At 47.3% G+C, this 21,962-nt stretch overlaps 1 protein-coding gene across 1 annotated transcript in view; it reads left to right on the top strand.

The window, feature by feature from the left end:
• Positions 1–21,962, top strand: part of LOC119459367 (trafficking protein particle complex subunit 9-like) — a gene marked incomplete at its 5' end in the record, with an annotated part of 439,675 nt that overhangs the window by 48,463 nt on the left and 369,250 nt on the right. The window contains one exon of the mRNA XM_049671685.1: positions 12,171–12,242. Coding sequence (XP_049527642.1) covers positions 12,171–12,242 — 72 coding nt within the window. The remainder of the gene's footprint in view (positions 1–12,170; positions 12,243–21,962) is intronic.

Raw genomic sequence — 21,962 nt, 5'->3', positions numbered from 1 at the left:
GTACAAGTGGCGCCTGATAAAGCCGAGGGTTTTGGATGCTTTGCTACTTATGTAATCAATCTGTTGGTGCCACGTCAGGTCTGAAGAAATGTGAACGCCTAAATATGTGGACACTTCTTCAATGGCCACGTTATTAACAGGGTAAAAGCAAGTATGGGGTACACTGATCGTGGTGAATGTCATGGCTTTTGTTTAGCGATGTTTATCCCCATCCGCCATTTTTCGAACCACTTAGCGATTTCATCAAGGTCCGACTGCAGCAAATTAGTGTCATCAGAATTATTAGGCTTTCTGTATATAACACAGTCGTAAGCAAATAACTGGACAGTGGAAGTAAAGTTATTGCTTATATCATTAATGTAGATAAGTAACAGAGCTGGTCCAAGCACCGATCCTTGAGGTACACCAGATTTTACAGGTATTAGTGTGGAGCAATATTCATTTGCAGAAATAAAGTGCTGTCGGTTGCTTAGAAAACTGATGATCCAGCTCATCACATTCCTGCTTATACAGTAAAATCTCGGTGATAGGAATCTTGCGGGGTCGCCTGAAATATTCGTATCACCCGAAATTCGTGTCATAAAAACATAAACAAAATAAAAAAATGAATTAATTTTTACAAGAGAAGATTCCTAATAGTGGAAACCCATTGATACCTTCCTCGCTGCTGTGTTTTCCTGGCTGCTACGTCGCGTTTTCGCGGTCCCGACCTAAATATTATTGACTTCTATGTACAGCCGAATCTTGATAATTCGAACTCGAAGGGGCCCGAAAATTTGTTAGACTTAAAAGAAGGACGTATTTTTAAATTATTCGTGCACCATAGCACGATGCATGAACGGTGCGAGTCGTGAAATATCGTGGCGCCCAAGAGCATAGTGAGCGAGGCCCACGAAACTGCCCACGCCGGCCAACGCTGGCTTCCGGATAACAGCAGAACACGAAACTTCAGGGTGTGGGCGGCGCCGGCACGGCAATGGGCGCACGCGGAGACTGTGGAAGGTGAGGGAGGAAGACGGCAGGGAAACGGATTTTGCCTCGGAAACTCCGCCACTTCGGTTGCTCCCCTCGCCCTCCCTCTCAACTCCCTCGTAGCTCCCTCACCTTCAACTGTCACCGTGCGCGCCCGCCACCGCTCCAGCCAGCCTGGTGCCGGCGTCCTGAAGTTTCGTTTTCTGCCATTATCGGGAAGAGGGCGTTGCCGGCGTGGGCAGTTTTTTGGCCGGACTAGGACACCGCCGCTGCTTCCCTCTGCGCCGCAGCCGCAGCGTGCAAGGTCAGCACGTGACTAGAAAATAGAGGAAGCATAAAGGAAAAGGGTTCACTGCCATTTTCTCCGCATGGCTGAGACGTCGGCATGTACACGCGTGTTCCGGCGCAACGCAGAAACGGCGACCTTGCGCAACACTTCAGAAAGGGCAAAATTTCCGCCGGGGTTTTTTTTAAATTTTTTTGGGTTCGCGCGCGGCATTGAGGGGTCTTTCCTAAGCTTTTACTCTATGCTGGTGCTGGACCAAATCACGCTGCCGCGTGATTAGGCGCGCTGCTGAGAGCATTGTCGGTGCATGGTATATTCAAAGTAACCATTGCAAATGCTTTCGCGTTCGATTTACTGGGCGTTTTTGCACAGCCGCGTGACATAGCCGCGTGTCTGTGCCGGTCGCTCTGCTGGCTCGACCGCCGCTGATGTTTATCACGCGTTCGTATGATCCGCAGCGGCGCGGCAACGCATTCGGAACAGCCGATATTTCCTGTATTGTGAGCAATGTATTTTGTCTGGGGAATGTTACAAATTCATATCACACCGAAATTTGTACCAGCCGGGATCGTATCACCGGGGTGTTACTGTATTAAGGTTATCCATTTTCAGTATAAGACGATTATGAGCCACCTTATCAAATGCTTTTGTAAAGTCTATGAATACAGTGTCTATTCTAGTTAGGTTGTGTACAGCGTCGTGAATGTCAACCGTCAGTTCAAATAACTGTGATTCGCAGGAATGTCTACGCAAGAACTCGTGCTGGTTTTGGGAAAAGAAGTTGTGCTGATCTAAGTACTTAATTATTGCAGATGAAATTATGTGTTCAAGTATTTGACAGGGTGTGCTTGTTAATGAAATAGGTCTGTAATTTGTGAGGGCAGAATAGTCTCCAGATTTAAATGTAGTGTAGTGGGGAATATGCATGTAGCGCTGTGGGCTCTGCCATCGCTTAGGCGTGAGACTCGAGCTGCTGATGCCAAGAGCTGTGCATACAAAGGCACTTGCGATCTCTCGGATGAGCTTCAATAAATCGCTCTTTCAGTAGCTATAACACGAGCAATTTTCCATGCATCAGGCATGGAAATAGACTCTGTCAGTAGACTGCTGAAACAATGCAGTGAAAATGCGGGCTATTGTTGATTTAGTTAGTTTGAGCAGTTGGGGCAAATACCGTCAGGACCAGGACTTGAATTATTTGGCAAATGGTCAGTAGCTTGTTCTATTCCTTCTTGAGTAACCATAATATGTCGTCCATGGTGGCACTTATAGAACCAGCATGCGCACTTGGGGAGATTTGGATGACATCGCTAAGCACTGAGCTAAAAAATATATTAAATTCTGTGGCGACTTGTGAGAGCAACAGGATCTCACCATTATTTACTATAAATATAAGACTAGCTCTAGAGGACTTAGAATTTTTGAGAATTGGTTCTCGGTAACGTTGAAATATCGTGGTTAAAGAATTTATCTTTAGCTGTTTCAATTTCTACTTGACATAGTTTTGACTGTTCGCCGTAACTTTTCCAATTGTCCTCGGAGGCCGATGGTTTTGCCTTAGCATAAAGGTATCAACACGAAGACACCGTACCATTGACCGTCTTAAACCAGCTTATTTAGACAATGACTCGATAAGCACACACACACCACTGCAAACACCTTCGAACCTGCTTATTGCCATCCTAGAGTGCATTTTGCTATACATACTACTTTCATTTCTTCCATTCGCACCGCTCACCCCGCGGCTTCCTTACTAGGGGGAGGGCCCTGTAGCCAGTGTTGCCAGGTCCGACGAGGCGGCGTAGCCAAAAGCTAGAGAAGTTGTCGCCCAAATGTAGCCAAACACAAAAAAGTGCAAAAAAATTTCATAGCCAAATATAGCCATTATTATTTGCAATTTTATTTGTGTATACATTTTCACATTCGACTACGGCAATCCTTTTTTTGCACAACCCGGTGTAACAAAATGTCCGTGCCGCTATTACGGTCGGCCCTTGACATCAACATCAGCGACATCATGCTTACACAGAACGCTTTTTTGTTGGGCCATGAAACTGTTAAGTTCCAGCAAATCGCTGCAGAGGGTGAAATCAGTGCTTTTATTTTATGACAGATAGTACTAAGTTATTATTTATAGTTATTTAGTTATTTACAGTAATAATATTAACTACAAACTCTGCTTTTTAGATGTCGTGAACGCGAAATAATGTTTACCATCATCGATCTGTCACGTTATCTCTGCCTACGGCGTAAAAGTTCAGCTGTCCAGCGATCTGCGACGTGCTCACGGCTTCTTTTTTATGAGCTAAAACAAGTCTTTCGCGATATGATTTCTCGTGTTATTTGTCTTGTCGTCCTATCTTGTTTTCACTTTTTTTAATTAGCTTGGCCCGGGTTAGCTGGTACATGATCTATACACTGTTCATTTACATCAACCTGGCCGCCATCTTAGGTCTCTAGCACGGCAAGAACTTGCGTTAAAATAAAGTGTCAGACAACAGATGCCACTCGCCCTCTGAATCGGTATAAGTGAAGCTTTAAAAGATTACTGCGCAAAACGGCACACCAGTGTAAGAAGCACGCAGTTGTTTTCGGCGACGAGCACGTCCCGAACATAACTCGCTCGAAATGGTAAAAGCTGCGACAGCTCACAAAGAGCAAAGGTAAACAACAAATTGATAACAGTGTTTATGCTGTGAAAACCGGTTGCTGTCAAAAAGCAAATTATTTTGATGTGCTAATAAAGTTTTAGAATAGGGGCCCCCAACCTTTGGGGCCCCAAAGAGTTTGCGGGTGTTAGCGTTGGGTCATAAATATTGCTACAGGCGTGTGGTATTTGATTGTTTGACCGAGGCGCGCGGGCGCCATCACTCGAGAAAAGAAGAGGAAGAACGAGCTGGGCTCACGCTGTGAACCTAACCGGTTAGCGCTGCAACCGCTGTTGTAAATACAACCTGTAAATAGTTGCCCGCCTTATTGACTCGTTCTTCGCGTAGCATTGTGGTGGAGGTGGAACGTTCCCCGTCCTCGCCATGGAGCTCCGAAGCGGCCGCACCGTCGTCTTCTCAGCCATGGCTTCTGATGGAAACACCCCGTCGCCACCTACACCTGCGGCGCCTACCACAACGTACGTTACGGTTCCTAGTCTCCGTGATCCTGGGACATTCTCCGCCCAAAATGGCATTGACGTCGACGACTGGCTCAGCATGTATGAGCGTGTTAGCCAAAGCCACCACTGGGACCCTACCATCATGCTTGCCAATGTGATATATTATCTGGACGGGACACCGCTTGTCTGGTTTCGCACCCATGAGGTTGAGATATCCAGCTGGGACACTTTCAAAGAGAGGCTTCGCGACCTCTTTGGCAACCCATCAGGTCGCCAACAGGCTGCGCGAAAGGAGCTTGCTACCCGTGTCCAGTCGTCGACAGAATCGTATGTCGCCTACATACAGGAAGTGCTCGCGCTTTTCCGGAAAGTCGACGAGCACATGACCGAGGTTGACAAGGTGGGCCATATACTAAAAGGCATCGCGGACGTCGCCTTCAATTTGCTCGTCTGTAACGACGTCTCTACTGTCGCCGCCATCGTCAAAGAATGCCGCTGCTTCGAGGTAGCCAAAAGCCACCGTGTCGTCCCACAGTTTTCCCGGCTCCCAAACACCCCTGCCACGTCCTCTTGCTCTGCTCTTCCTGCCACACGACCTTTTCAAGAGAACGTCACTCGTATCGTTCGCCGTGAGATTGAAGCGGCGAGTTCGGCCCCCCTTCATCCACGACCCCTCGACGGTACCTTTGACCCAGCGGCCCCTACTATTTCCGTCATACAAGCAGTTGTGCGGCAAGGAATTGCAAACTTTGGCATCCCTACCGCCTGCTCTGTCTCCCGACCTGATTCGGCATCCATTCCCATGGCCACATCCTTCAACGACCAGTATTTCACTCCCCGACCACGCAATCCTGCTGAATGGCGTACCCCCGACGACAAACCGATCTGCTTCCACTGCCACCGAGTTGGTCACGTATCCCGCCACTGCCGCAGCACCTGGATGCCGCCGTACTGGAGCTCATTCCCTGCTCCTCGCCCATACGCCGACGCTCGCCGTTACTCACCTCGCCGTCCGTACTCTACTTCTGATGCCCCTGACAGCCGCTCCTCTGGGCGATCGCCGTCGCCTCAACGCCGTCGCTCCCCGTCACCCCAACCTCGCCGCTTTTCCTCGCCCAACCGCCGGACGGAAAACTAGGCCATGCAGCTCTTGGAGGTAGTGCTGCATCCCGTCCGTCCTGTACAAATCCTCCGCTGATGCTCCTCACGAACGCGAACCTAATTGACGTAGACGTGGATGGTGTTCCATTCAAGGCATTGGTTGATACTGGAGCCCAAGTGTCCATAATGAGCGCTAATCTTTGTCGTCGCCTCAAAAAAGTTCTTACGCCTGCCATCACTCGGGCCGTACACGTCGCCAATGGCGCCACTGTTGCCGTCAGTGGTATGTGCACTGCGCGCGTAGGAATTACTGGCCGCCACGTTCCAGTCCTGTTCACCGTGCTGACCAGTTGCCCCCACGACCTCATCTTCGGGCTCGACTTTCTGACGACGCATTCTGCCCTCATCGACTGTTCCACCGGTACGCTGTGCCTCGAGCTTCCTCTTGTTTCCGACGTTCGCCCCGAAAATAAAATATAACATTTTATGATAAGAGTAATTTAGATTTACGTGTTTAATAACAATTTAGAACTAATTCTATTAGCAGCAAGCAACTTGTTAGTTTTAAGTAACCAACTTTACATACCTTCACGCAGCCAAGTCGATCCGTGTTAGGCCTACGAGCCATGATTCGGAATCAGCGGTGTTTAATGAATCAATCCTCATTACACATGTTAGTTGAGAGAAAACGATAACCGCCATCACTTCTCCTAGCTTACGAACTTCACGCGTTACCACGAATCGAGCCCAGTTCGGTGCTAGGTTAGAGCCGTCGCTTCGATGGGTGCCGCCATGTTTGTTGACAAAAGCTTTTGGGGCATCTTTTGGGGCTCCTGCTAAATCGCTGAAATAGCGTGCCTGACGCAAAATCCAAGCACAGTTTGCGTCTTGCGCATGCGCAGTGGCTTCGACGCTATTTCTTTGGGCCCCCCAAAAGTTTGAGGCCCCTATTCTAAAATTCTCTAATATTTGCGGGGGTCTACGTGCCAAAGCCACAATATGATTGGGAGGCATGACGCAGTGGGGGACTCCGGATTAATTTTGGCCACCTCTGTTTCTTTAACGCATACCTAAATGTTAGTACACAGGTGTTCCTGCATTTTGCCTTGATCGAAATGCGGCCATCGTGGCCGGGAATCAAACCTGCGTCCTCCAGCCAGCAGCGCGACACCTCACCTGCTAAACTAACAGGGTGGGTGAAGTTCATGTGATGTGGTGCACTGATGTCATCGTGGCAAACATGTTTCAATATTGTCAAAATGAGTATCTGCATCTGTGACGTTACGGGCAAACCATCTAGAAGTAAAAGCACCAGAACCCACCTTTGGCTCGTGGTCTTGCTCCCATTATTTTTTATACATTCTTGCATGCTTGGCCCACTTCCCCATGTTTGGATTCTCCTCTCTGAGGAGGATCTGATCTTACGTCCAACCTATCGAAATGAATCTCGAATGTAAGCACGTACAAAAATTCATCTAGCAGGTGAAGGAAAATGGATATAAAGCTTCGCGCGAGATCGCGCGGTCGAAAGCTGTGCCCGGCGCGATACTTCATCCAGAATTAAGACATGGCCATGAACACACTGGGGCGTGTCATCCACCTGTGCTTCCATTCTTTCATGTCGGCGCCCCGATCGCCCGATGGCCCCGACCCTATGTCATTGCTCTCCCTTCCTGAGCATACCCATATTAGTACAGTGTACTGTGAAAAACCCACTACTCCCTGGTTCATCCCCATGCCCGGGGATCAGGTGCATAACGGTCAAGCGGGGTGTGTGTTTAAGTGCATCAAAGATCAAAGCCACCGGCTCAGACAACGGCGCAGAGAGGGAAGGGAAGGGGCGGGGCTGTCATTTCACGCACGCACACATGCACAACCGCTTTGCCGGCTCAGCCAGCTAAGACAAAGCCTTCGATATTTGCTTCTACCCGATCAAAGCGACCTCTGGAGCGTGGACTAGGGCGCCACTTATAGCTCAAACAAAGCCAAGTCGCAGATTTTCAGTAGCCCAAATATAGCCACATAGCCAACTCGTCCATGTCGACGCCAAAAATTTTTTCCTGTAGCCCAATTTGGCTATATATAGCCAAACCTGGCAACACTGCCTGTAGCGTCTACTTCTTTTCGGTGCGTCGGCTCGAAGGAAGAAGAGGACGATGAAGTCGGGCGCTCGTGGTGTGCCCTTTGTTCCCTGATCGCCAAGTTTTCGCCAGTGTAAATGTTAAAATATATATTATTATGTCGGGTGACCGAATGCATCACTCCTTTATCTACAGATCCTTTTAAAAAATGCGAGAAGGTTGCCACTGCAACCTCTCAGCTTGAGAAATCCAGAAGAAATGCTGGGGCGAGATCGCCACAAGCATTTCGCCACGTACTTCTCACTGGCTTACACGAGAAAACCCCATGTCCATGAGCCTTGCTTGCTCTACACGAAGCTTGCCGGCATCCTTCTCCAAGGAATCCACGTAGTGCAGCAGAAGGTGCCTCACGAGAATAAAGCCCTGGAGGGACTGAATCATCTCCAGGGCCTCCTGCAAGGACAATATTGAGGCAGCCTGCCCTACCGCATCATCGCTGTTGTCATCGCCATCACTGTTGCCGTCGCTATCCGATGAAAGCAAGTTCGCGACGATCACCTCATTCGTTCGAAGTTCTAATGCATGTGTCTGCATGTAGAAACTCTTGAAGTCTTGAAGCATCCTCGTTGACTGCTTACCACAGTTCAGGCATCACTTAATCGGTGGGAGCTTCGCTGGCTTGGTATAAGTCACTGCTGTCTCGGACAAAGCACGCTTTCCTAATGCAGTTCCACACCATAGAAGCACTTACTTCGGACCACGCACCAAACTGCACAACCACCAATAGATTGATGTTCAAATCTGGTTGCTCTTTGCTTGTCCGTGTGGCCATGTCCCTCAATGACTAACTTGTTCAGGACGCGGTGATGATACCTGACTTCAAGATTGTCGATCATGCCGGCGTCCATGGGCTGCAAGCCTGCCGTCGTGTTCAGCGGCAGGAAAATTACTTCCACGCTTGAGAGCTTAGGCATGGAATGGTGGGCACTACAATTATCTAGGATGAGCGCCACCTTCCTCTTAGATCGCTCGATACGTTGATCGAATTCCAAGAGCCACTCATGAAAAAGTTCTCGCATCATCGAGGCCTTGTGGTTGTGACAGTAGCACACCGGTATCCTGGCAGCACCGTGGAAGCAGCGGGGATTTTTTGATTTCCCAGTGACAAATGCGGAGCACTTGACACTCCTGTCCATGTTGGTGCACAAAAACACATTGAGGTACAGCTTGCTGTTTTTGCCATCCTTACGCGTGTATCCTTTGAGCGCACGGCTCTTAGCAACAAGAACAGTTCTGTTTCGTCGCCGTTATATGCATCAGTGTTAGTGTAGTTGCCGAGGATGTGCAGCAGCGTTTCTTCAACCCACTTCTGGTTCGCCTTCTGCTTCACCCACGTCAAGCGAAGCTGCCTCGCCGGTCAAAGCGCAAAGCTGTGTTGCCTGAGATGAAGCTGCAAATTTTGCAAGATTCAAAGAAGTATGAGCTGAGGATATTGACGATTCTGAAAACCTCAAGTGCCGCGATCATGAAAAGTGGAACCACTAGCCATGCTGATCAATGGAAAAAGGGTTAAGGACCCTTTTTCACCATAAACAACTGTTTCAAAAAGGAGGGCTTTGTGTGCCACGGCGAATCCCCCGCAATAGTGAAACCAACATGTCGCTACTGTAATGAAACAGGTGCTGCTTCGATGGAGCAGTTTCTGAGTGCAGATAGTGCTGCATCATTCTGGGAACAGATCTCTGACGAGGTGATCGTTGTCGCCACAGACGGCGGCGTGGTGCAACAGAGGCGACAACAGCGTGGCAGTGACGACGAGATTGGCAAAGGTCCATCTTTGATCCCGACCCCGATGTTCATGCAAAGTGCGCTGTTTTCGATCGTGTCGTTCATTGATTTTGTGCACGCTAAAGGACTGCCATCATTGCTCGCACAGCAGGTGGACACAATGTGCACCGTGGTCGTAGACCTGAAACTGCCACGAAAGAAAGTACAGATGTCTGACTATTTCAGCGCGCCTAATGCTTGGCACACTGTTTAGAGCTATAAATAAGCATTTTATTTTTCATTCTTCTTCCTACAACGTCTATTTAACGCAAGTGGCAAATTTGGTTTTGAAGCTACAAAGGTATGTTCGGCAGTCCAGATAAAGCGATGATCAATTATAACAACCGGATTTTTCGTTCTTGATACTGTTATAAGTGGACTGCACTGTATTGTATAATGATGCCGCATATTTTTTTTTGCCTTCTTGTTCAATTTTTCTTGCCATTGTAAACCCACCTTCCTCTTCGGACCTTGAGTACTTAAGGGTAATAATAATAAATAAATAAATAAAATATACCTTGGCTTTTTTTATGTACACATTTTTGTTCACCTCTGTTAAGATGTTATGAAAACATGAAAGATGGTAAAGGGGTACAACTTAAGGTACCTACGCCTTTTCGATAGTAAATTAAGGCCATTTCATCTCTCTGACAAGAACACTGGATGCTTATTTTGAAGTCATAATTACTGCACACAAAACGGGCTGTGCATTTCTGCACAAATTCTAGTTCATTTGTGTTTGACTTTTGCACTAAAAAGCCAATGTAAGTTAACTACTAACGTGATGCGCAAGGTGCACAAGAAAAGCGCAACGCTCTGTTCTGTCCTTTTTCTTTCTTTTCTTGTGCATCTTGCGCAACATGTTAATAGTTCAGTATGAACCAACTAGTCCACAAGAAAGTATTACTTCAACCTATGTAAGTGATTTTCTCGAGCAACTGTGATGGTAAGTCTCTGTTTGCAACTGTCAGATGTTGCCTCAGTGGGAAAGAGACAATGCCAGCTTGTGAATGAGCACATAAAAAAAAGGTGTGGAAAAAAATACAAACCATTTTTAGTACAATGTCTTAAATTCTACTACAAAGGAAACCTGTCGAGCCATTAAATTATTCAGCCTCACTTAGCAATCTGCACTCCTTGGTTGAGTGGCCACCCCAGAAAGGCATTGGTTCTAGGTTTGGTCCCCGGGTGATCAGGTTGATTTTTGACACCAAGGCTCTCTTTCTTAGAAACCTGTATAGTGCAGTCCAGTTATAAAGATACCACATATAACGATATATCGGTTATAATGATGAGTCGACTCAAGGGTATCAACTTAAGCGTTAGGGCTATGAGAAAAAAAACCATATCGGATATAACGAGTGAAATTTTGCTTCCGGGCGGCGTTTTTCATGCAGGATAATAGTGAAATTTATGTTTTAGTCGAGACGGGTTGAAAAGTTTGCCTACGCGAGTTCGTATCTGCCGCCATTACCGCGCAGCGTATCCCACCCGCGCGCCGGTTGCGAAAGCCACGGAGAGCATCGCTAGTTGGCACAGTGTGCACAAGATGGCGCCAGCTGCTTCGCGTCCGCGTCGCTGGTGGTTGTGCGAGCGTTCATAGAAGAGGAGGGGAAAAAAAAAAAGTAACCAATAAGCGAGCGGCGCCTGCACTCTCTCTCTCAGCGAGTGCGGAAATGCGCCACGGAAGAAGAGGGAGGTGCGCCGACCAAGCGCAAAGCTGTATAGCTTGAGACGAAGCTGCAAATTTAAAATTTTGCAGACTTGAAGAAGTACGAGCTCGCGCAGTCGATGATTATGGCAACCGGGAGTGCCACGATCATGTAGGCTAGAAGCAGTACCCATGCCGATCAACGGAAAAGGGGGGCTTTGTGTGCTAGGACGAAACCCCCATGGGTGAAACTAACACGGTGGAAGCTGCTGACATAACCGTACTTTAGTAGCACGTTGCTACTGACGATCAAACAGGTGGTGCTTGGGCGGAGGAGTTTCCGAGTGCAGATAGTGCTGCCTCGTTCTGCAAAGACCTCTCCGACATGGCAATCGTTGTCGCGACAGACGGTGGCGTTGTGCGACGGAGGCGACGACAGCAGCGGCAGTGACGATGAGATTGGCAATGGCCCGTCTTTTATACCGACCCCGATGTTCAAGCAGAGTACGCTGTCGTCGATCGAATCGCTCATTTATTTCATACACGCTAAATTATAACCGCCAGTGTTAGCGCAGCAGCTGGACGCGATGCACAACACAGATGTGAACCCAAAACTTCCGCGAAAGCAAGTGCAGATTTTTATTGCAGCGCACCTAACGACTGAAACGCTATTTAGAGGTATAAATAACCCTTCTATTTTTCACAGCCTACTTTCTACAATGTTGATTGTGTATCGCAAGTGGAACATTTTGTTGCGGGACTACAAAAGGTTTTTTTTTTAATTTTACGGCAGTCCAGATATAGCGATGACCGGTTATGACGATCGGATTTTTGTTCTTCTTGATATAAAAAAATGTTTGATTCTGTGAGACTTGGAGATTTCTGAAATACTGATTTGACAATAACTTATTTCGCAAGTGTTGTTTGAAAGATATTTCTTTTTGTATTGCCCTCGGCATGATCCCTAAGAGGGTGTTAGTGGTAAATGAATAAGTTAAATAACAGTAAATGTGCCTTGCTAGGACGTCTAATGTTGAGCACTGACAAAGCAGTGCGAGTCAGTACTACTTGCAATTGCGACTACTATTGAGAATGCCATGATGGTTTGTGTGGTGTAGTGCATCCTCATTTATGTTTATGCAGCGTCCCCTGGGTGCAGCGGAGTTTGTCCAGAGTGTCGTCTCCATGAACATGGCCCTGTCGGAGGCAGACAAGGTGCGCTTTGAGAGTGAGCTCGAGTGCTGCCATGCGATCTCAGGGTGGGACAACGAGATAGAATCACCCAGTAAATGCACACTCTCCATGTGTCGGTTAAGGGCGAAGCACTTTAGAGCTGTCGGCATCTAATGTGATGTCATGTCGTCGTGGTCACGCACAAAAACAAGATCTGCTCGCGTCTCGTTCACTTGGTACAGTAGAGCCCCGCTGATACGTTTTTCACGGGACCGTAAAAAAAACGTAAGACCCAGGAAACGCAAGAGCTGAGAAATAGGAAAAATTGAGAAATGAGAGTAGTGTTGAACTGCACACAATACTATTTTAATTCTTACGTGTGAAAAAAGTCGCAGTTTTGCCCGAAAGCTGAAGCATCGATTGCGATAGCTAATTAGTAGACAGCTATACAATGTAAGGATTTTATTTTTATTTTATTTATTTATTACATACTGCAGTCCGAAGACCAAGCAGGAGGGGCAAAAAAGGAGTGAAAGAAATGAACAAGTTATACAACAGGTTGTAATAAGCATTACTACTGAAAGACAAGCATACACTAACAAAGGTGATTAAATATACATATGTAGAAAAATTTGCATAACTATGTATTAACAGTTTTATGTACACAAGGGTAAAGCAAACACATCAAAATTTATACACAATCAGTTTAAACACAATCAACAGTTTTATGCACACAAGGGTAAAGCAAACACAACTTAGATAATGCGTTGACATAATGTAGTATGGCAATAACAACAATGTAGTTTAGACGAAAAGATGCATGTGTTTTTCGAAGTCAGGAAAGCCACGTTCTGGAAAAACATTTGAACGCAGTGCATTCCATTCGTTAATGGTTCGCGGAAAAAACGAGTGTTTAAAAAGGTTAGTACGTGCAAAGTACGGTGTCAGATCGTGATTGTGACTATGTCTGGTTTGCCGGGAAGAAGAGGGGGAAATGAATTGACTGAGATCGATACTAAACTGCCGATTTCGGAGCAGGAAAAGAAACTTGAGCCTCGCGATCGCTCTGCGCTGTTTCAAGAGTGGAATGTTGTTAATAGCCATCAGTGGTGAAGGTAAATCAAGATTGTGGTAGGTGTTATAGATGAATCTTACTGCTCTCCTTTCGACCATTGCTAGTTTATTAACATCCTTTTTAAAATATGGGTCCCAGGCCAGACATGCGTACTCTAGACGGGGTCGAATGAAAGTATTTGTCACAGCTGTCCCCAATTCGTCGTCGGCGCGAAGTCGATCGACGGGGCAGACAAGCCGGTTGGTCGTTCCGTACGCAAGCGAGCACAGTGAAAAGAGTCAGTGTCGGGAGTAAACAAGAAAAACAAGATATTTATCGGGTGATCAATATACACAAATTAATAAAATAAAATAATAAAACAACACAAGGCAGACTAACACACCTGAACTTAATATACACAATGATGAAAGAGAAATATGATGAGCAATTAACAATACATACACATATGAAACAGTGTGACGATCAAATACACAAGAATACACTAAACAGTATTTCACTAAAACAATGTTCAAAAGAAAACAAATGGTGTCATACGCATGGCCGGGCAGCAGCAGCAAGTCCATAAACCGTGAAGTCGGTGCACAAAGCTTTCCCGAAGAATGCTGGCGGTCCGATCTTGTCAAGGTGGATGCGAATTGCTGAGCTGGGTTTCCCGGGAGTCTAGATCTGGCGACTTCCCTTAAGCAGGTTGAGCTAACTTGAGGCGAACTACCGTGAGATTCGTTGCAGACGCTGGTTTGACGTCTCGTACGTCAACAAGTTCCTCGGAGTTCTGACGTGGCCAGGTGGCCCAGGCGATACTGGACGGCACTAGCCCCCCGACGGCTTCTCAGCAGCGCATAGGTTCAGCTTCTAGACTAATCAGCAGGGCCCAAAACCGGCGCCTAAGTAGCCTCTCCTTTCCCTAGTTCCCTATGTAGGGAAACTGTCGGTATGTAGAGTTCTCCTAATTCACGGTTCCTAGCTCTAAACAGTCTTGGCCACGCCCCTTTCACCATGGACGAAGAACCGCAGATTCTCCTCTCCCCCAAGTTCAAGGGCCAAGGTCGAGCCCGGCACTACCACGTGGCCGTACACGCACACTTCGACGTCCGTAATCGGCGTGTCGCGTCTTGAATCGAAATGCCGCCCGTGACGCCACGACGCTTTTGACGCGCGTAATTCGGCGTGTCACTAATCGAAATTATACGCCGCATAGTGAAGACCCCACGTTTTGACGCCCGTAATTCGGCGTGTCGCTAATCAGCGTCAAAAGCATTTGAAAACTCTCGAAAATATGCTGCTCCGTGACAGTATTATATGCAAGAAGTTTGATCTGAGATGGCGCGTTTTTTAGTTTATGTCGAGAAATTCTAGTTTTCTTGAAGCGGAGGAACAAACATCGTCAATATGGCTACCCCATGATAGTCGATTTGTAATCTTGACCCCCAAGTATTTAAAATCACTGACTTCGATCAGGGGATTATTATTTAAGGTGTACCTAGAAGAAAAAGGGCTGATTTTATTCGAGATTCGCATGAAGACTGATTTGTTAATGCTTAACTCTATCGACCATGTGTTGCACCAATTGGAAAGAGAATTCAGGTTGTTCTGCAAGCACTTTTGGTCCTTTTCACTTTCAATTGACTTGTAAAGAATGCAGTGGTCTCCAAAAAGTTTTAAGTTTATGGCGGAAGTGTCAACTGATGAAACGATGTCATTGATGAAGATAAGAAATAAGGCAGGACCAAGGACACTACGCTGGGGAACTCCCGAGGTTACAGGCAGAACCTCAGAGCTGCAGCTCTCGACCTGGACAAACTCTTTTCGGTTGGAGAGGTAAGAACAAATTCAATTAATTAAGTTAATGGGTAGGCCAATGTTAGAAAGTTTCACGAGTAGTTTACCGTGACAGACACAGTCGAAGGCTTTTCTAAAATCTAAGAAGATAGTGTCTATTTGGTCGCTCTTATCAAGTGCTATTGAGAAGTCATGAATAGTGGTGACAAGTTGTGTGGTAGTCAAGAGGCCTTTCCTAAAACCATGCTGGAAGGGAGTCAAAATATGGTTTTCTTCTAGAAAGGACGTTATGTAATGCGTAATGATGTGCTCTAGAAGTTTACAGGGGCCGGAAGTTAATGATATAGGCCAGTAGTTTTCAACATTCAGGCGATCACCTTTCTTGAATATAGGAATAACGCGCGCCGTACGCCAATCATCGGGAAGAATTGAATCATGAAACGGGGGAAAGACGAAAAAGATGGGTGAAGGCATGTGCAAAAGGTTCGGCGTAACGTTGCAGAAATGCGTTTGGTATACTGTATGGACCGTCAGAAGATTTAGTCTTAACTTTAAGTAACAGAGAAAGGACACCTTTGACAGTTATGAAATCGGCAGATATGGTAGGAAGGGAATGATTATTCGTGTCAGTATGATGTCCCTGAGTGAATACCGAGTGGAAATAGTGATTGAACTGGTTTGAAATTTTGGTTGGATCATTAACAATATGGCCGTTCACTGATATCTCGGTGAGTGTTTTGTGAGAGTCGCTCAAGTATCGCCAGAATCTATCCGGGTTTGTTTTCAAGAAGTTAGGGAGTGAATGGTTGAAGTATCTCGCGTTGGCTTCGGTTAGCCGAGTCGCAAGCTGGGCCTTCAATGAGATAAGTCTACAATGGTTTGTTTTCTTCTTTCTAGCACATTGTAGCTTGCGGTGCAAGTGTATTACAGTGTAGACCGCTTATAACGTAAGTCGCCGGAGTCGCGAATATCCGCACTATAAGCGGTACCGCACTATAACCAAAGCAACAATTTTCAAGGCCAGCACATATGCAAAACATGTGCACCGAGCCGCCACGCATAAGCAACAGTCGAGGAATGCGGCTAGAACGCTTGCATTCAATTTACAGTCGAATCTCGTTAATTCGAACCAAATCAAGCGGCGGCGCCTCCGACCGGCATTGCTCCGGCACTGCCATAGAGTAAAAGCTTAGGGGAGACCCCTCAACGTCGCAAGCGAACAAACCAAAAAAAAAAAAAAAAAACGCTGTGGACATTTCACTCTCTCTCAAATGGCAAGGTTGCCGATTCTGCGTTTCGCCGGAACATGCGTGTACGTGCCGACGTCTCAGCCACGCGTAGAAAATGGCAGTGAACCCTTCTTTCTCCTTTATGCTTCCTCTACTTTCTAGTCACGTGTTGACCTTGCACGCTGCGGCTACGGCGCATAGGGAAGCAGCAGCGCTGTCCCAGGCCGGCCAATGAAACTCCCCACGCCGGCAAACACCCGCTTCCCGATAACGGCACAAAACGAAACTTCGGGGAGCTGGCGCCGGGCCGGCTGTTGCGGCGATGCCTCGACGGCGGTGGGCGCGCACGGTGACAGTCGAAAGTGAGGGAGCTACGAGGGAGGGCGAGGGGAGCCACCGAAATGGCGGAGTTGCCAAGGCGAAATCCGCTTCCCTGCCGCCCTCCTCCGTCACATTCCACGGTCTCCACGTGCGCCCTTCGCCGTGCCGTGCCGGTGCCGCCCGCTCGCTGAAGTTTCGTTTACTGCCGTTATCGTGAAGCGAGCGTTGGCCGTTTCGTGGCCCTCGCTCGCTATGCGCGCTGTGATATTTCACGACTCGCACTCAAGATTCTGGTTCCAGCCTCACTGGCTGTTCGTTCGCACCACGTGCCCTTCTCCTCCACTCCGTCTCTCTTTCTTCCTCGAGCACTCCTTGGGGCGCCCGTTTGAGGGGAGCGTTCGCCGTCTCCGCTGACTTCCGTACTCCCAGGCAGCCGCACTGTAACCGGTATTTCGTTTCCCGCAACTGCACTATAAGCGATACGTGTATACCGTATTTACACGATTGTAGGTCGACCCATTTTTTCAAATTTGGCAATCCAATGTTGGGGGGTCGACTTAGAATCGAAACCGAACCGTGTACCTCTAGTAACGGCAAGAGAAACGAGAAATCAGGGGTGCTACGGCGTGGTTACAACTTTGAACCTACGTTTTTATGGTTACGGTAGAAGCGTAGCGTAATAATTTACTGTATTGCATACATTTTGATTGCGCGCATCACGAGCGCACGGCTCTTGTGGGAGCATCGATCATGGAAGAGCCGCCAGTTAGGGGGTATTGGTAGATGGCGGAAGAGCCGCCGTTTGGGGGGTATTGGTAGCTGGCGGAAGAGCCGCCGTTAGGGGGGTATTGGTAGTTGGCGGAAGAGCCGTTGTTTGGGGGGTATTAGTAGTTGGCGGAAGAGCTTTTATTTGAGATACGATTGTTTTCGACGGCCGCGCGCGTCTGTCACTTCTGCTGTTGTGCTGAATCGTCGCGCCTGTCATGAGTGCCAAGGACTTTCAGCACTCGTTCTCAGCAGCGTTCAAACGGGCTGCTATACTCCATGTTGAGGAAACTAGCAACTGTGCAGCGGGATGCAAGTCTGGAGTTGGCGAACGTGTGGTGCGGCAGTGGCGCCTTCAGCGCGAGAAAATTTGGCCTCTCTGGCTACTGTGTGCGGGTGGGTCCTCTCTGCGTGGGGGGCTGTACCGCGCGATGTCGTGGTGCGGTCGTTCGCGAAGTGTAGACTCACTTTTGATGATGACGTGCTTTGGGACCGCAGCAGCTATGACGGCAGCAGTACCAGTGAGGTCAACTCTAGTGACGATGAGTAGTCTTAGCAACCCCATCAATAAATTTCCCTTGTATGAAATGCACTCGCGTGGTTTTTCTCCCCTCCCCCCTTCCCACACACACACACACACACACAATTTTTTTTTTTTGAGACATGCAATTTTGGGGGGGTTGACCTACATTCGAGTCGACTTACAATCGTGTAAATACGGTACATGGAGTGCTATGGGAAAATTAGCGGGAGTCTGAAAAGACCGCACTATACCCGGTCCTGCACTATAAGCGGTTACGTTATAAGTGGTCTATGCTGTATATCTCTAGTAACCCACGGGTTATTTCTGTTTTTCCTAACACGTTTGCTTGGAACAAACTTATCAATGCAGTAATGTATCGCAGTTTTTATTTCATTCCAGATGGCCGACACGTTATCAGGAAGATTGTCGCATAAGAACCACAGATAATCCAAGATGGCCTGGTCATCAGCCTTCGAATAATCCTTAATAACATGCCTGGATTCTTGTTTGTGTAAATTTTGCACCAATACCGAAAGATAAAAACACGGCTTAAATTTTATGGTCAGAGATGCCTTCTTCAACGGAAACTGTATCTATATACATCAGAATTTAAAAAGACTAGGTCGAGTGTAGAACGGGCGTTTCCAGCCTCTCTGGTGTACTCGTTAACAATCTGTACAAGATCACACATCAAGACAATGTCGGCAAGCGGGTTCAGGGACGTTATATCAGAGTCAGAGCCAGGAATGCGCCAATAAACACTGGGTAAGTTAAAATCGCCTGCCAGAATCAGACGATCATTTTTGAACAGGTACATGTGGTAATATGGCTTGGTCAGATATTCATGCGTTGATGAGGGTGGTCTGTAGATGGCACACACGGTGAACGAATGGCCCCAGCAGCTCACTTTGAGGAATAAACTTTCGTGCTTATGGATTTGTTCAAGAGCACTAATTCCATCTTTAAGAACTATTGCTACACCGCCCCCTCGAGTCAGCCGGTCGCGTCTGAAGATTTGGTATGTCGGAGAAATTGGGACTGAATCGTTTATACCTTCATGCAGCCAGGTTTCTGTGATTATTGTAATATGAGGGCCATAGGTAAGTAGAAGGTACTCGAGCTTATGAACTTTATTGGATAAGCTTTGCGCGTTTACATTAAGCACTCTATAATTTTTGGAAGCAGCCTGCCGCGAGCGTCAATCAGAGCCTGTAGTTTGCAGATGAAGGGCTACACGTGTTTTTTTTTGCTTCATCCCAGACAAAAAGTTTGCCATCAATTTTGATCTTGTCGTGAATAAAAGTAACCCGTTTTCTGCTGTTGAGTTCATTTCTCGCACTTTCCCAATGTATAGTACAGTGTAGACCACTTATAACGTAAGTCGCCGGAGTCGCAAATATCTGCACTGTAAGCGGTACCGCACTATAACCAAAGCAACAATCTTCAAAGCCCGCACATATTCAAAACATGTGCACCTAGCCACCACGCATATGCGACAGTCGAGGAATGCGGCTAGAATGTTTGCATTCAATTTACAGTCGAATCTCGTTAATTCGAACCAAATCGCGTGGCGGCGCCTCCGACCGGCATTGCTCTGGCACCCCCATAGAGTAAAAGCTTAGGAGAGACCCCTCAATGTTGCGCGCCCACAAAAAAAAGAAAGAAAAAAAAGCACGGCGGAAATTTCACCCTCTCTCTAATGACAAGATCGCCGATTCTGCGTTGCGCCGGAACATGCATGTACGTGCCGACGTCTCAGCCACGCTACCGTAACCACGCATAGAAAATGGCAGTGAACCATTCATTCTCCTTTATGCTTCCTCTACTTTCTAGTCATGTGTTGACCTTGCACGCTGCGGCTACTGCGCAGAGGGAAGCAGTGGCGCTGTCCCAGGCTGGCCAACGAAACTGCCCACACCGGCAAACGCCTGCTTCGGTGCTTCCCGATAGCGGTAGAAAATGACACTTTGGCGAGCTGGCGCCGGGACGGCTGGAGTAGCGGCACCTGCACGGTGGCGGGCGCGCACGGTGACAGTCGAAAGTGAGGGAGCTACGAGGGAGGGCGAGGGGAGCCACCGAAGCGGCAGAGTTGCCGAGGTGAAATCCGCTTCCCTGCCGCCTTCCTCCCTCACATTCCACGGTCTCCGCGTGCGCCCTTTGCCGTGCTGTGCCGGCGCCGCCCGCTCCCTGAAGTTTCATTTACTGCCGTTATCGTGAAGCGAGCGTTTGCCAGCGTTGGCCGTTTCGTGGCCCTCGCTCGCTATGCGCGCTGTGATATTTCACGACTCGCACTCAAGATTCTGGTTTCAGCCTCACTGGCTGTTCGTTCGCACCACGTGCCCTTCTCCTCCACTCCGTCTCTCTTTCTTCCTCGAGCACTCCTTGGGGCGCCCGTTTGAGGGGAGCGTTCGCCGTCTCCGCTGACTTCCGTACTCCCAGGCAGCCGCACTGTAACCGGTATTTCGTTTCCCGCAACTGCACTATAAGCGATACGTGTATACATGGAGTGCTATGGGAAAATCAACGGGAGTCTGAAAAGACATATCCGGTCCTCCACTATAAGCGGTTACGTTATCACGCACAAAGCTACGAGCCGCCGACGCACCTACACTGCCTAGACTCTGCCCCCAATGCAGATCGCTCTCAAGACACGTGGCACATGCCCGCATCGGATATGTGGGTATGAGCCAGGGATATGTGGGAATTAGCATAAACTCGGGAAAATTGCTTTCGAAACGCCAGTCTGGCACGAGCGCAGCACAAGAGAGGGCACCACCACCCCACAAGCGCTCGATTCCTCCTCACTGGTGCAAGAATAGCACAAGAATAACATAAAGGAAACACTGGTGCATCACTGATTCTCACTTCCCCAGGTTCCACGTTAGTGGAGCTGCATAATCAGATCGTGGTTTTGGCACGTAAAACCACATAATTTAATTTTTTTTGAGAGGTCCTTTTCTTGCCTTCAGTGACTGAAAATGTGCTTGCGGTCAGTGACTGGACACGCCCGTTTGAACCATCTGGCAATTTTTTCACGCAGACAAAGAACTGTCCCGCCAAATTAAATTTGAATAAGATGTGGATCCGACGACTTCATTTCCAGATCAAATGCCCTTTTTTCAATGATGTTGAAATCATCGCAACAGACAACGAACTGATGTCTTTAATAGGAGAGAAAAAGGCACCAACTTACAAGTCAAAGCAAACCACCTGGCTTAGAAAACAACGCAAAAAGTTATACAAAGGAACGAAAATGGGGTCCAGAACAGCGCAAGCAGAGTGAGGGCATTTGGGTAAGAAAAGACGCGTGGTTGCGCTATTTGTAAAACTCCCTAGTCTATCTGTGCATATTCCTTATTAATTTTTATTTGTCGTATGCTGCATTTGCCTCTCAATAACACAATCCACGTTGTTCCTATATTTGCTATCGAGTCCTTTCGCGCTTTTGAGATACCGCTGTCTTATTTATTTATTTGTTATTATGTTTATTTATTTGGGCACCTGACAATTTTTACTCTATAATCCTTTGTTCTGCCTCTGGAAAATAAACGAAACCAGTGGCATAAGGCATGCTTTGACATGTAATGAAACTATGGCGTTATGGAATCACATTATACTTACGCTAATAATTCTAGCCATAAGTTGTGGTCAGAAATTGTTATATATCGTTTAATGCTTATGTATGTTAAGTTTTATCTTCTCAATAACTGACCTTTCGTCAGGAAAAGATTTCTTGATTGTATCTTTTGTATTAAATCTTTTACAAGGCGTTACATTGCTTTTTCATAGATGTGTACTTGTGCGACAATATGCACAAAACACATGTATCTCTCTAACGTGTTTAACTGAAACCGCTTGTCGCATGGCTCAACCAAGAGAAGCCAGTCTCTTGGGGACTCTGGCTGTAAAACTGAGTTGTCTCCTACTCTGAGGTCTTGCAAACACTCATATAAGCTCGTCACTCCAGTGAACAATCTTTCGAGGTCACAGGAAGTTTCCTGTGTAACTGTTAGTAAAGGTTATGTGTATATATATATATATATATATATATATATATATGCATACATGGG

Source organism: Dermacentor silvarum, chromosome 7 (assembly GCF_013339745.2).
Source record: "Dermacentor silvarum isolate Dsil-2018 chromosome 7, BIME_Dsil_1.4, whole genome shotgun sequence".
NCBI lineage: Eukaryota > Metazoa > Arthropoda > Arachnida > Ixodida > Ixodidae > Dermacentor > Dermacentor silvarum.
Note: the sequence above shows the minus strand (reverse complement) of the source record. Positions and strands in the feature narration are given on the sequence as shown.